At 40.7% G+C, this 16297-nt stretch overlaps 1 protein-coding gene across 4 annotated transcripts in view; it reads left to right on the top strand.

Annotated features, from left to right (window-relative positions):
• Nucleotides 1–16297, top strand: part of Nrxn3 (neurexin 3) — a 1505050-nt gene that overhangs the window by 380665 nt on the left and 1108088 nt on the right. For 2 of the 4 annotated variants that reach the window (XM_013014291.1, XM_013014284.1), the window contains exon 1: nucleotides 13899–14015. In XM_013014291.1, coding sequence (XP_012869745.1) covers nucleotides 13914–14015 — 102 coding nt within the window. In that variant the 5' untranslated portion in view covers nucleotides 13899–13913. Of the gene's footprint in view, nucleotides 1–7851; nucleotides 8154–11975; nucleotides 12000–13853; nucleotides 14016–16297 lie in introns of those variants that run through there. The other 2 variants (XM_013014269.1, XM_013014277.1) reach the window with 2 other exon arrangements.

Genomic DNA, 16297 nt, shown 5'->3' with positions numbered 1-16297 from the left:
TTCCTCCCTTGGTAGGGGAACTCTTACTCACACTTCATGAAACAGCTTAAGTGTGACTACTAGTCTAAAGCCTTTCCTAACATTTAGGGCAAATTATCCCCTCTTTTGTGTTTCAATATCACCTGTAAGACCCTCATGACACTACTGAACTACAATTATTTTGTTGATCTTCTATGTCTAAGAATTCAACTTTTCATACTTTATACCAATTCTTCAAACTATGTACATTGGTTATTGCCATTTGATAGGATAGAAAGCTACAGGTTCCTGGCTGTGTGTCATTGGCTCATACCTGTAATCCTAGATACTAGAAAGGAAGAGATTGGGAAGGTCACAGTTCTAAGCCATCACAGATAGACGGAAAAGTCCATGAAACTCCTTCTCCATGGCGAGAATCTGGAATCTGTGGCATGCGCTTGTGATCCCAGCAACTATGGAAAACCTAGGTTGATCACAGTCCAGGCACATGCCTGGTTGGAAAGTAAGACTCTGTCCTAAACAAAAACAAAAACACCAAAAAACCAAACAAACAACAGGTCTGGAAGTGCTGCTCTTTAGTAGAGCACCAGCCTGGCAAATAGGAGGGGCCCTGAATGCTCTCTCCAAAACAATAGCTAGTACCACCAAAGAAAAAGGAAAAGAAGAAAAAAAGAAAATAGAAAAAGCCAAGCTTTCCAAAGACTTAGGTAACTTCCAGAGCTAACTGTCAAATTCAGGTCTTCTAATTCAGAGTCTTTGTCATTACAATCCGCTCATCAAGTCCCCAATCTAACTACATGGGGTGCCCTATTAACGTGAGCACATCAGAGCCTGATGCTTAACAAGCATTCAAAAGTACTTAGCTTTGCAATTTTTCTTCTCCTGTGAGATGTCATTTTAATTATTTCTATTCTCCTGGCTGCATGTGACTTAAGTGCATTCCACACTCAGTATTGTCACTTGTGCATAGTAGGCTCTTTTGAATCTTTATTCCTTCAATGAACAGAACAACAAAGAAATATTCAGCTCTATAGGAATGCAATTGAGAACGATACAGTTGTCTGGCTGCCATTAGCTTTCTAGTGATTTCATTGAAGCGTGGTTTTCCAGGCCATTCTTTTGTGGACTGAGGCATCTTCCCTCACCAGGATGCTGGCTGTTTATTTTCCAAGTGACAACTTGATTTACTATTTTCCTTCTCATCACTTTCAAGAAGTATCTGCGGGCTAGGGAGTGACCCAGGCAGTGTGGAAAAGTCCATTTATTTCTCAGCTACATCTTTCCTTCCAAGAGTCTGAGGAGAAGGTTGGAAATGCCCTTAGGAGGTCAGATTTCCTATGTGTTTTCTTTTGTAAGATGACTTGCTCCTTGTGACACATTTTCCTGTCTGCTGGTATGCTCTGCTTTTACAATACCTGTGTGATGGGATGTGGCAGGTAAAGGATGCTGTTGTTTATCCTTGGGGTATGGCTCTGCAGTTTCATCTGTCTTAATGTTTTATTTGGCCCTAAAATACATTGTAAGGGAAATAAGAATAGGAGGGCTCCTAAACTTGTGCAGTCTTCTGTCTTTTTACTTCCATCACTATGGGTTCAATCCCATATGGCTCATAGGAAATATTATTAAGTGATACACAATAGAATTTGCTCTAGAAAAGGGTTTCCATTTCCCCTTCCTCTTTGCAAACATGAGAATCGTCAGCCCAACAGGATATTTGAGTATCTGCTCATCACTTTGGAGAGGTGCTTAGAGGTAGGTCTTCCAGGTTGCATAGTAGGGGAACATAATTTTGAAACTCCCAACTCACACGTGCCTGGCTTTGTCTATTTGCAAGCCGAGTAGTCACATTGCTGTCGAAGCTCAATGTACCTTCAGAGTTAAATAAATAGGAAGCTTTGTCCCTGCTCTGTCCCCTGATTCTCTAAGAATAAGCCAAATGGGGATAAAATGGCAAACTTTCTTCTAATTATCATTAAGCAATTGTACAAAGGGAGTTCTGTTAACAATATGCTTGTAAGTACAATAAATTTGGATCATCCTTTTTGTCATTCTCCCCTCAATTTACCGAGCTCCACGTTCACATATGTACATTGAATACTATGACTCTTCCTTCCTACCCCCACCCCTTTATTTGACCTCACTCTGCACCAGAAAACACATGCTCAAGCCTCCTGGTATTCAAATTATTGTCTTACTCTCCATCTGTAGTTCTGGACCCCTGCCTTGGACTCATTGTATCCCCAAGACTTCTGCGCCTGTAGATAGATCAGTTACCATAAAATCGAGGTGATCTGTGAGCTCACAACTGGAAAACCCATACTTCTCTCATAGCTACAGGGTAGAGGAGACCTGATATGACCCGTGCTGAATTCATACTATATGCGGAAAGGAGACTATAAACTGGTCTGCACCAACCAGGCCAGTCTTTTGTCTGACAGGGAGGGCAGCAGCAGCCCATGTTTTTGTGCCTCATTAGCTCTGAGTGGGCCAAGCCAGAATGGGCAGCCAGGGTTATCTTTGCATCAGTGCAGGCTAAAGTACCACACTGCTGCATGAGGCCAATTTGAAGGACAAAGGATGTGATGATGAGTGATGAGTGTGGTTTCATCTCTGAGGCTCATTTTAGGAAGCTGGCTCTCTCTCCCTCTCTAGAGCACAGCAGGTGCTCCGCTCAGGGCCACTGGTGATAGTCATTCCAGCGGGGTGAGCATTTTAATCAGCCCTTCCAAGTGTCTGACTTCCCAACCTGGCATGAGAGAATTTGAAGAAAAATCTCTGCCTAGTCTCTTGCTTCCTAATTGACTGCCTGGTGCTGGTTAGGCCTTTACCTGTCATTGTCACAGATTTCATCTTTTGACAGGTTGAATAAACTACATCTAGCTGCAGAACTTCAGAGGGAGGATGTTAGGTACTTGTCCTGATGAACTTGAATCCTGAGCAAAGTGGGAGCTGCTGTGAGGCTACAAACAAGTGGGAAATACAAAAGCAAAACCGGGTCTCTGGGGGTACAAGCAGTGGACTGGGGTTTAGGGCACTACAGGATTTAGCCTGGAGCTGTGGTGATTTGCATAATCTTTTGGAATTTTATGTGGCATGTGGGTCTTAAGGGTCCAGAGTTTTTTGGCTTCTTGCCATGTTTCTGGCTTCCTAACCTTGCTGCTTCTCAATCCCTAAGGCCATTTGATCAGGAAAATTTGTTTCCATTCCTGTCCAGTGAAAGGCAAACCTCTGGGAATTATACTGATTTCCAGGTTAAACAACTTTTCCTAGGCAACCCTTGAAAAAGGAGTTCAAATATGGTGTGTGTATGTGTGTGTGTGTGTGTGTGTGTGTGTGTGTGTGTATGTGTGTGTGTGTGTGGTGTGTAAACGTACACGTGCTGGTACTGGGGCTTGAACTCAGGGTATGGCCTCTGTCCCTGAGTTATTTTTTTTCTTTTTTTTCCATTAAAGGCTGGCACTCTACCACTTGAACCACATTTTTAGTTCTGGGTTCTTGGCGGTTACTTGGAGATAAGAGTCTCATGGACTTTCCTGCATGGGCTAGCTTTGAACCATAATCCTAAAATCTCAGCCTCCTCAGTTACTAGGATTAAAAGCCACTGGCATCTGGCTCAACTATGTTTTTTTTAATGTATCATTTTAAAGATATGGATATTTCTCTTTCATTCCTCCAGTAATATTAGGTGATGGGTCCCTGAGAGCTTCAAAATAAGGTCCAAATGACTTGATTTCAAAACAGAGTTTGAGTACTTATGGCTATAACACATCAGGAATCACAGGCTGCTCCTCTTAGAACTGCATTGTAAGAAAAGATTTCACTGATTGCACTATTTTAATCTACTTCCGAATTACTCAGAGAAATCACTCTTATATACGTTACTAGTTAGATTTCTGGTGGGAGGAAGAGGAGAAAATACACTTGAGTCAGTGTTCATTAATGCTATGCAGATATCAGTAGTTTTGCTTAACAAGTCATTTGTAAGACAGGTGCTTTCCATATCTCATGCAAACTGTTTTGAAATTTCAAGTTACACATATATCTAGATTACATCTAGTGCTTAATCAATTGAACACTTACAAATAATGGGCAAATGATTTGTTGTACAGATTTGGGCTCTGTGTTTCATGCAGTGAGAATAACATTTTTATTTTAACACTTAGGCAATTGATTGTAAACTTTGAGGTGATATAATTTAAATGGATCTAAACAGTCCATTAGCTGTGTAAGTACCTCCTCAACTTGCCAAGCTATAGCTTTATGCTAAGCTGTTGTGTACTGGGTTACATAATCCCCTGCATTCATCTTCTCCACCTATTTAGACTGCATTGTCTCTCTTTGACTTCGCTTCTCAGTGTCAACACCATGTATAGAAAATGGATTGGGGCCACTATTTTTTTTTCCCCTCATGGAGAGTTTGGAGAATTGAATGGACTCAGAATTACATACTATCTGGTTTCCCCCATTTGGTTATGTTGACTGTAAACCTAGTATGGTTTTCAAGGTGATGAGAAAATGTCGAAGCTCAGTGACCATGGGGATTTTAAGGCTGGTTGTGGCCTTACAAAAATAACGTCAGCTGTGATAATGTACAACAGACTGAGTTCCTGAAAATCCTTTCTTTTTTCCCTCCCTCACCTTCTATTGACTCTTTTGAGAGATGGGGGCATGAATTTCAAGGCATTTCTTCTACAATTTAGGGAAAAGTATCTTATGAATTAAAAATAAAGTATACTTATTTAAAGTATGATTCAGAGACTCTTTCAGTTGTCTGTTGCTAATGGACAACTTGAAGGAGGTGGTATCCTGGCAGTTGAGCTGATGCTACTCTTGGTCAATTCCTCTGACCCAGAGCACAGGTAAATTGAGCAAATGCATCATTGAACCAAGATTCAGAAGGCCATGAACTGTTGCGGTAGTTTTCATTAGACACTTACAAAGGAAAGCATTTAGCTACATGAAACTTTTTTGTATATCTGCATGGAGATTACCATAAGTATGTAGGTGATTTGCACAGATACTTCTCTCTCATATTAGCTTTATATAGTGTTTATTGTGATATTCTTTGAGGCTTACTATATAAAACAAGTTCTTTTAACTTAAACACAGTCAGATTTTCTGAGTTAGGGGAACATTTTTTTTTAGGGTAAGCATGTGAGCTTTACCTAGCAGGAGAAGAATTGGTTCCTGCCTCAATTTATCCATCCTCTAGGATGGTTTGTAAGTTCCAAACTCTACGTAATCATTCAGGATCTTAGAGAAGTAGAACAGAAGTATGTGGACTACTCAGATTATTGGCCAAGAGTTAGACAAAAGTCTAGAGGTACTCCAGATCCTGATCGCCACACACTTATTCTTACACATCCATTTCTAGGCATTAAAACAGACAATCCCTAAAATTCCTTTTAGTGCCAAAATTTATTATTTTGACAGACTCCTTCCTCTAATTACATGGAAAAAAATTAAGCACCACCTAGCACCTTATAGCTAGTATATTCAAAGGCTTCCCTGTTTTGAAGAATCCTTGGCTTCTCTTTATAGGCATTGCTTTCTGGTCATACTGAACTCAGCTCAGTGGTGCAGGTTAGATGCTCATAGGTGATGCCCAGTGGTTTCCCATGTGTAGTCCTAAGGACATGCAAGGTAGTTGTCTTGATGCATGTCCATTTCAGTAGGAACAGAGTTTTGTTGTGACAGCTGCATTTGATTTGTCATCTTCTACTCCAGACTAGAGTCACCTCTGGGTCTATTGTCCAGTTTCATTTCAACAAGTCCACCTCTCCAGAAATGAGAAGAAATAGACAGGTCACTGGAAGATTGTATCGATCTGTCTCAAACATGCAGGCAGTGCCAAATTTCTGCGCCATGTGTGTTGGGGGGCTATTTAAACAAAATGCATCAGGCATTGATTATATATCCAATGGTCCTTGTTCCTTATAATTGTGTAAGATACAGGTCAGTCATATAGGTGGTCAGCTGTTTGGGTTTATGCCAGTGTGTGCAAGCAAAAATACACAGGTAGACACATACTATTGAGTCCCTGTAGAACACATGGAAGGAACTTCTTTAAGTGTCAAATATGAAGCTGAGGTTCATTTTTAAAGGTATCTTAACATTATGGTTACTTTAATAATATGTAGCAGGTAGTTGTCTCTCCACATAATAAAAATAGCTCTCCTACCTTCCTTACTGCTCATAAGAAAAATGCTCATTTATGTTAGTTCAGTAATAAGATAAATATCAGTTGTGTGAACTTGGCTAGAATATAGTTCTGCAGGGAATGTAGAATTCTTTCAACTTTACTTAATGACTCCAGTTTTTCAAGGGAAATTGCCAATCTAGGTTTCTATTGTTGCCGATTATATTTTTTTATTAATAAGGTGCTTTTTAAAGAGCTTTTGACTAACTTTATATGACATAGAGTATACTAACTAGTTCACTGTATAGGAGAGTGGCAAGAAGACAAATGGAAGTCGACATACTATGTGATAAACGTATACGTCAAATCAACAAATGATGAAATTAACTACGTCCTGTTCTCTTCATTTGATAACTAGATCTTGGTAGCTACCAGGACTGTACTTTTAAGGTCTGCATGTAGAAGTTTTAGATACCTTGGAGTTTTGCACTACAAGATTGCAATATAGGGAGAAACAGCCACCCCCTTGATCCTTAGCTCAAGGCCTGCCTCCATTCTTTCCCCACCTTTGGCTCTGTCCTGTATCACAAGGGGTCTTGATGAATGTATGTGGATGCCTTGTTCCATGTTGTAAGCTCTGTCACTTCATGCAGATAGTCCCCTATGGCTCCCCTTGTACTGCAAGGCATAGCTTTTTTAGGTAGGGACTTAGATAATCTCAGGTGTTGGAATTTGGTCCTAAACGAATATGGCTTCCATACTGGGATGGCATCATGATCCTATATGGGGGAAGGTTGTGGCCATGGAAAGGTTCAATCAGAGCCATCCTGAAAGGGGACCTCCCTCCCCGTCCCCACTGCAAAAGTCCCTTTGTTTGAGACTAAGCGCAGTATTGCTATGTCCTCAAGAACATATTACTAAATTTTACTCTCTTCTTTCTTTCTTTTTTTTTTGACGGTCATGAGGCTTGAACTCTGGGCCTGGGTGCTGTCCCTGTGCTTTTCAGCTCAAGGCTAGTGCTCTGGCACCTGAGCCACAGCGCCACTTCTGACATTTTCTATTTATGAGGTGCTGAGGAATCGAACTCAGGGCCTCATGCATGCGAGGCAAGCACTCTACCACTGAGCCACCTTTCCAGCCCTAATTTTACTCTATTCTAATTTTCTCACCTGCTGATCACCTTCTCAAGTCTAACTTCCTCTTTAACCACCCATTCAGGTTCCACTGGGTCCAGGACTCTATCACAGAAACAAAAGTTAGTGAGTTCTTAATGGGTGGAAATCAGAGCCAAATCTTTCAGGGTAATTGATTTTAGTTCTTGGTCAGTAAAAGGTACCTACTGTGAAAGAGTCCTTTGTCAGAACAGTTAACTAGCCAGTCTATATCAGCTCTTCTAGTATTTAAAAACCATGGCCAAGGCCAAAAGCAATGTAACTCTTGCTGGTCTGTTTTGCATAAAATTTCTCTCTAGGTTTTTTTTTTTAAATATCTAAAGGAGTAGCCTCCAGCTCTTCTGCCCCATTTTGTGCATCTTCTATCCTGATGTAGATGCCTTATTGATCTTTAATGCCTCTTGTGCCAGTTTCCCTGCTATGTAGATAGAGCCTGGAGGGAATGCAGACTTGGAACCAGGGTACGGGCAATGCCCTCTGGCTGTGTTCTCTTCAGTATTGGTATAGATCTGACTCTTGCCAGTCGAGTGTTGACTCCTGTCTACTTTTCTTTCCCGACAGCTCGAGAGGAGAACGTGGCTACTTTCCGAGGTTCAGAATACCTGTGCTACGACCTGTCCCAGAACCCCATCCAGAGCAGCAGTGATGAAATCACCCTGTCCTTTAAGACCTGGCAGCGCAATGGGCTCATCCTGCACACGGGCAAGTCGGCGGACTATGTCAACCTGGCTCTGAAGGATGGCGCGGTCTCCTTGGTCATTAACCTGGGGTCCGGAGCCTTTGAGGCCATTGTAGAGCCAGTGAATGGAAAATTCAATGACAACGCTTGGCACGATGTCAAAGTGACACGCAACCTCCGGCAGGTAATGGCTGGGGGAGAGAGAGAGTCTGGAAGGCTCCCATTGGGTAGAAAACTTGTGATACAGGTGAAGACGGGTAGAGACCTATAGATTTGGGTATGTCAGAGTCTTTCTCCCAGTCTTTGCAGTTTCACAAGGGAAAAAAAATGATTAAAATATGTTTCTCCTCATACTTCAATTCTTCTTTTTGTGCTTGTTATTTAAGAACAAAAATCAGTTGTGTAGATAATAAAAGTGATAAGTACTTTCATCCCTTTTCCTCCGCCTTCCTTCTTTTATTTTTCTAAATCATTTTCTTAATTACATTGGAATCTTATCATGTTATTGTTAAATTCGATTAGGGACAGCATTTTGTTGCTGCCGCTTGACGGATTTTCCTCATTTCTTTGAATATATGTTTTCCTTTGTTAATGAAGTGAGCCACTGTCATGATGTTGTCATACTTTTAACTCCTACCAGAAAATTTTCTTTTTCCTCCCTGTAACTTTAATTTGTTATCCCTCCTCAACTGTTTTCTTTGTTTCTTCCCCTGTTGTGTTAACCCCTCAACTTGGCATTAGCTGGGATTTTTCTGAATTCCTGTTTCTCTGTTCCCTGATGTGATGGTCCTACTTTATTTCCCTGGTCTTTTACCTCCAAGACTCTTCTGTTGACTGGCAGGCCTGGGAAGTGGAAGGAACCAAATAAAATGTCAACTTTGGAGCAGCTTTCCTGATTCTGGGCGTGCTTGAGAACTCACTCCCAGCACTTGCGGATTCTAAGCAGGCAACTTCGTCAGGTGACAATACTTCCAGGGAGTCTGAGCCAAGCAAAGTGGCCTTCCATTTCATAATAATTATAATAATCACAAACTAATAATTAAAATAAGAAGAGGAGCAATACCTTATTAGCACATAGTAGTAAAAACATTTCCCATAGAAGTCATGATCTGTGCTGAGATATTTTTTTTTTCTTTTCATGCTACTATTTCCACTTGGTTTTCCTACTGGTGAATCTGTCAGGCAACCTAGTTGGATAGCGTTCATCCTGCATTAATCAGAAAACAGTATGCAAATTTCCAGAAAGTGCTTATCAAATTTATTCAACAATATGTTTAATTTAATGCTTTTTCATGTAGACATGAAAGCATAAGACATGACAGGTGCTTACATACATTTTGTGTTTGGTAAAAGTGTGACTCTTAAGTAATACTAAGCAGATAATATAGGCTAGCACACATTGGAAAGAAACTATAGTCAAAACATTCATTTGCACTTGAATGAGTCAAAGAAGCCACCTGGTTGGGGGATTCCATTCTATCTGAGGTAACATTGTCAAGTAACACAAGACTTAAAGACCTCAACCTTCTTACCTTACTGTGAATTTGACTTTTGAGTCATGGTTCTGCTTTCCCTGCAATTCCAAAAGAACTCGAATGCTGGTGTTTTCTTTCATTGTCCCCTGTCTATAGTACTCAGAAAGAACTCCTTTCCTGCCAAGAAAGCCCAAACAAATCTCCATTTGCTGATACAAAAGTATAAAGACTAGGACAAAGAGTGATATATGACCTTTTGCCAGGTTTGATCGGCAGGTACACAATAACACCCTTTAGACATTAGGCAATAGAAGTTTAGATTTTGATGCACCGAAGAACATCGTGAAGCTACAGTTCTCAGCAACTCCATCCTTACTTCTCTCCAAACACAACTGCCTAACAAAGGTTCAATTTTATTTTTACTAAACACATTTTTGTAAAATAGTACCAGGTCTCAATTAAGTTCTTTAAATGAAAGATGATAAACCACACTGTAATTCAAATATTTGTTGTGATGTTTGTGGTCAAAGCAAGTGGAGAAAAGCCACCCCCAAAGGGTTTCTATTATGTTCTGTTTCAAGTTCAAAGGCCCAACTCCTCTCTCTGCCCTTGGACAAGCCACTTAACCTTACTCCAGCACAGCTTCCATTTGTGAAATGCTGATTACAATGCTCCCCAGCCATGTGTGGTGGCTAAATATGCAAAGCGCCTTCTGTTCCAGAAGGATTATGAGCTCATCCATGGTCTCAGTGCTAGAGTCACTGTGACGTGCAGATGATTTACAGGCTGAGCATTTGGCCCAGAGGTGACTGCTTCTGTCTGGTGCCAATATGCAGCTAAGTAGAGCTCTCTGTCCTAGACACGTCCTCAGAGGTCCTAAGGTAATAGGGTATCTCCTCACAGAGCATAGGAAGCGCGTGTGAAAAAGCACCCCTATAATTGGACCTCATTGAAATCCTGATTGAATTTTGTTTCCAAATGTACTTGTACCAAATGTACTGAAATAGAGGGAAATCTCTGAAAGGCAGAGTTGATTTTTGCAAATGAAATCTTTTTAGTGTTGAATAATCTAAGATTATTATTTTGACTGTTCAAAATATTTTATGACATCTTTTGAGTTCCCTAGAATATGCTTGAAGGAGTGGGAAGCTCCTTATCTATTCCAAATAAATTATAAATAGCTTTATAAATATTGGATGGCAAGCTTATGGCAGCGCATCCACATTATTGGTAAGATCCAACAACGGCTTCTGTAGAAAAAAAAACTATCTGAGGAAAATTTACCGAGACATTCCTGGAGGGCAGAACTCTTCATTTCTTCCTTCAAAGTCACCAATTTGTAGTTCTGTCTTAAAGTCAACTCAGAACCAAGCCCAGGTATTTTACTGGACTGTCTGTATTTGCTCCCAATTATAACTGTTATTCAGCTGAAGGTAGTAGAAGTGTACATGTGTACACATGTGCGTACAGAGTAGGTTTGCCTTTAACTTGCCAGAGACCAAGGCCAACACCCACTCTTTAATTGTCTTACCTCTTGTTGCCACATGGTTAAACCATAGATACAAAACTGGAGCTGCAGATCTTCTACCCTGTCAGCCTCCCAGCTCGAGGTGTGTTGGCAATGTTGTGCTTGACGTCAGTGACAAGGAGATTGATTGTAGGGAGGGAGGGCATCTCTAAACCATTTTAACATGTTCTTCCCCCCAATCTCCATATAAGAACTTGCTTGAAAGCTTGGGCAGAGTTGTTCTGAAGAAATGTAGGCAGAGAGGTTCCTCCTCACTCCCACCCATTCTGGCAAAGTCAATAAAACATGATAACCTCATTAGTCAATACAGAAGACTTAACTTCTTTTAATTGGTGCATTATAACTGACAGAATTATTCTAAAATGCACAAATTGCACAAATCCATATGGGGCCTGGGGATCTTTATATTGCCAATGAAAATCCTTTGTGAGGTATGTCCTACATGGATTTTCTTTCTAGAACAAGGTCCTACTGGAGTTAGATTCAGATGTGAAAAATAGCAACCTCCCCGCCACTCCCCCCGCCCCGCAACCCAACCTATTTGATATGTAGCTGTTTCTCTATTTGCTGAACTGTAAACTTTGGGTGTCTTTTCTTTCAGAACAGGGGAATGTGTATGATTTAGAGGGTGGGAAGGGAGCCTGGGTAGTATTCATTCAAAAGAGGTCCTGGGAAGTAAGTATAATGCTAGTAGTGGGCATTGAGATGAAGTGTGGTTTGAGCAGTGCTGGGAGGGAGCCAGTGGGCCACTCCTGTCCTGGCTCTGTCCCTGGGGCCGGGTTTTCCATGAAGTCCAGGTCTCATTGTCGTCCCCCCACCCTCTCTTTCTGTGTTGGGTATCTTTTTTTTGAAAAACTAACACAAGATCATTCATGCAATGTGTCATTTACTAACCGACTAATGTACTAACACCCTAACGACTCATCTTTGTTTTTAGTTTTTTTAATTAACAATCGTTCTGTTCACAATTTTTAATTTCCTTTCTTCCCCCTTCTCCGCAAAGCACTCAGGCATCGGACACGCTATGGTAAACAAACTACATTGTCTGGTAGATATCATTCTTATTGTCTCTTTTTTTGGGTTTGCCGTGTGTTGCCCCTCTTCTCCTCCCCTGCCCCATACCTCCTCTTTGATTCTCTTTATACTTATTTCTCCTTCTTTGTTCGACTTTTTATTTTGTTGTCGGAAAACCGAATGCAATAGTTTTCTTTTTCCTTAAAATAAAATTGGACAGGGATCTATGCCTGTCCTAGAAATAATATTTCATTGAGTTGGGCGAAGCCATGTTCCTTTTCTCTAGTTACTACCCCGCCCCTCCCTTAAAAGTATTTTTATGGGAATGTTTCCATTTAGTTAAAATTTTCTTTTATTCTTTTGCAACTGCCAAGTTACAGACTAGGAACGACAGAGATTTCTAGTGAGACAGCCTTGTCTCAGTGTCTTCCTCTGCCCCCTTCTCTTCTTCCTTTCTCTTTCCTCTCCTTCCCGCACTCCCTAATCCCTATTCTCTTCCCCTTTTGTGTGGCCATAGCTGCTGCAGGTGATCTGGGGGTGAAGGTGCTCCTGGTCCTATACTCTTCCTTCCCTTTCTATTTCCTTATCCTCCCATCACCATGACCGAAGGGAGCTCCACTAATTGTGTTCCCCATCCAGCTCTGCATGGCATGGTCCTGTCTAGTGGAACATCCCATTGGCATCAGTACTTGTCCCATCATTTTCCTCCCCCGTACTAACAACCTATTAACCATTAACCCAATTCTATTTTCTTCTCTTTGGTTTCCTCAATCTGCATTCTCCACTCATACTTCATATATTTTTGGGGTTGGGTTTGGACTTTTCTTTTCTTTTCTTTTTTGTCCTTTCTTTTTCTTTCTTACTTTAGTGAGGGAGGTGGCAGGTAGGGGAAGGAATTTATTTTTATTTTATTTTTAGTTTTGAGTGATTTTTTTTAACCCATCCCATCTCCTTTTTCAGTTTGTTCAGTGCATGTAAGTGTGAAGTTGATTTTGATTCTTCTATTTCTCCTCACCCTTTCCCACAGTCCTTTTTGTTTTCTTCTGCCTTTTCTCTTGGCTCCAGATTATTTTCGCATGGGAGCTTTAATGTATGGTGTGTGCACGCTTTGAGGTGCCATCTTTTTTCTTTGCCCTCTGTTCCTCTAATGGACGTTGGGTGTTTCGGTGCTATTTTCATTCCCCCATGGGCGTTATCACCATTCCTTTTAAAAATATTTTGTTAGAGTTGCCTTTTGGGTTTCGGTTATTTCTTCTCTTGGTGGTGGCGGCAGCTGGAGGAGGGCAGGGGTTGGTATCTTGGGGTCCATAGCATGAATCATCCTCAGCACATCCGAATACAGACCCTTCTCCTTCCCTCCCACAATGCATGTCTGTCATGTGGCGTGAGCCAAGAAAGAAACAAATTTAAAAAGAAAAGAAAAAAAGAAAAACCATCAACAACCAAAGACCAACCCCTAACAAACCCCATTGTCAAATGTCTCCTTTGCTGTTTTTCATTACCACCATGATTAACAATCATATAAGAAAATTCACATCATTTTAGCAATAAACTAAGTCAAGTGATATCGTCCGAGGATGGTTCCATTTTCTAGCCTGACTGAGAAAGATGTCAAATGGGTAGAACAAGGTGTTGGACTTGGCAATTCTAACAAACTCTCCCATGTGTAGGCTGTAGGCTTGGAACACAGGGAGCAGACCAGAAAATGGAACTTGGATGCACATACTAAAAGCAAAGCAAATTGACAAAGAATACTTCACCAAAATCTTAAAGACAGTGATGCTACAAGTAGGGGAAGTCATTGGAGTTTGATAGAACTGTAAGGTCATTGTTGGGAATTTTTTCTGTCCCTATGTCCCATCACCAGGTGACAATCTCTGTGGATGGCATCCTCACCACAACGGGCTACACTCAGGAGGATTACACCATGCTGGGCTCTGATGATTTCTTCTACGTGGGAGGAAGCCCAAGTACAGCTGACTTGCCAGGTTCACCTGTGAGCAACAACTTCATGGGTTGTCTTAAAGAGGTAAAGTTCACACACCTCCATTAAATGCACCGTGTCTTATAGCTATTTATGAACAAATGAGATCATTCTATCAATGACTGTATCTGATGTCTAATCTAATTTATAAGAGGAGAGGGCTTTGGACTTGGGAGATATCCTACTCCTTCGTACTAGTATATGCTGGCTGGGCAACTTTGGGTTTGTCATTGAAATATGTCACTATGACTATTTCATTTAATTAATGGAGTCTCTTGTCCCACAGGTCTCTGTGCTTTATAAATTAAATGCAGTGTTACAGATAAAAGACCTTTGAATGCACAAGGAAGTTGACACTTGTGAAGTCTGATTTTGTGCTTTCTAACTCTAGCTAGAAGTAGCTCCATTTCTGCTTGTGTGTACAAAAAATAATATACGTTATTTTACCTTTGCCAAGTGTGGTGTCCCTATGAGTGTCATTATTGAAATGAAGGAAAATTCTCAGACTATAACGTTAAGGGTCAGAAGTTCTCCCTCCCTCCCTCCCTCCCTCTCTCCTTCCCCTCCCTCCCTCCTTTCCTCTCTCCCTCCCTTCCTTCCTTCCTCTCTCCCTCCCTCCCTCCCTCTCTCCCTTCCTTCCTCCCTTCCTTCCTTCCTTCCTTCCTTCCTTGCTTTTCTGAAAGCTAGTAGCCATAGCTTCAAGAAAGCAGTGGGTTTTTGCCATTATTCATTTTCAACCATTGTAGCTGATGTGTTGAGATCTCTATCTGAGAGCAAAGGATCTTCATTCAAGTGGAAGTTCAATCTCTAAGGTCAATTGTTGAGGCAAAAAGAATCAGACTTGATTGGTAGAATTCTTTCAGAACACTCTGTCATCAGAACAGTACACTGTACATTTTTGTTTAATCTAAGCTAAGCTTGATTGCCTGAGATATCTATAACCATATCCCTAGGGAAAGTCTGTGAGAAGCTAACAGTGTTCCTTCTTGTAGATAAAAATCTCTTGTGACATTGTATGAGCTTCCTCTCAGGGCATACGTTTTATTCTTATTATGGTTATGTGAAATTTGTTGAACCACAGATATATAAGAGATGGCACCATACTTGCATTCATTTATGTCACTGGACTGCAAAACCATCATGTTAAGACAAGAAACGCGTCTGTTTTGCCTGGCATATAATAGGTGCAAAGTAAGGATTTATTGAGTGGATCAAATCATTAAATAATAATCAGGTACATTTTAATATGCTGGTGGGTCTTTATAAGGCATAGTCTCCATGCTCAGACTATCATCTAAGAAGGAAAATTGTGATCAGTAAGTAAATAATTACACTGAACACATGGTGTCCAGTGCCACAGTCTAAATGCTTTGACTGATTGAAGAAGCAGATACACTTTAGTGGTAGTCAGGTTTAGAGAAGAAGTGACATTTGAGCTGAGTTTTGTTGCAATAAACCCTATGTGAATTGAGAGGAAAGGGTGGAAAGGAAAAACATGACAAAGGAAGGAACAATCCAATTATAGCTTTGTACTGTCGTCAGTCTTAAGGGCAAATTAAGAGGAGAATCCAAAAACTGCTTTTCTTTTCTCTGCCTATGTTACCTCGGGTCCTGCTAGCTTTGGGGATTTCACTGTCATTTCTGAAGGAATTATGGTAGGCCTAGAGCACTTCTTTCCTGGGATTTTCTCCTATTTGGATAGAATACAGGCATAAACTACTCAATATGTAAAGAACCCTGAAAGACACTTAGCCACTGTTAAATCACACAACGTTGGAATTGTACTCCCATCAAAACTAGATTACAACTTTTGCATTAGCAAGATGTGGCTCAAGAGTAAATGAAAGAATATGTTGCCATGGAAATTTCCTCCATTTCCATAGTGCAACAGTTCTGAACATGGAATTTCCTAGATGAGATTAAAGGGTACACTTTTCTTCTGTACATAATCATATTGAACCATTTCTCAGCGATGTATTTTGAGACAGAAGAGCAATTTCTGAATCACAAATCTTTGATCTATTAACTAGGAAGGATAGCCTTGAACATTTAAAAACAAATCTCAGAAAAATGTAAAGTTGACTTATGTGGAACCTAAGATAACACACACGCACGCACACACACACACACACACACACACACACACACAAAAGATTACACACACCACACACCACGTATGCTTCCCAAGTAATAAGCCAAAATATTCAAAAGTCTGTCAGGAGTGTCACTAGCTCAAAAATTTGAGATAGTTTTGAAAATACTGTCACTATTAGAACTAACTATTAGGAAGCTGCATGAATCTGTGTTTGAATACAGACTAAGTTAGC

The sequence above is a fragment of the Dipodomys ordii genome, unplaced genomic scaffold (assembly GCF_000151885.1).
Source record: "Dipodomys ordii isolate 6190 unplaced genomic scaffold, Dord_2.0 Scaffold2, whole genome shotgun sequence".
In the NCBI taxonomy this organism is placed as follows: domain Eukaryota; kingdom Metazoa; phylum Chordata; class Mammalia; order Rodentia; family Heteromyidae; genus Dipodomys; species Dipodomys ordii.
Note: the sequence above shows the minus strand (reverse complement) of the source record. Positions and strands in the feature narration are given on the sequence as shown.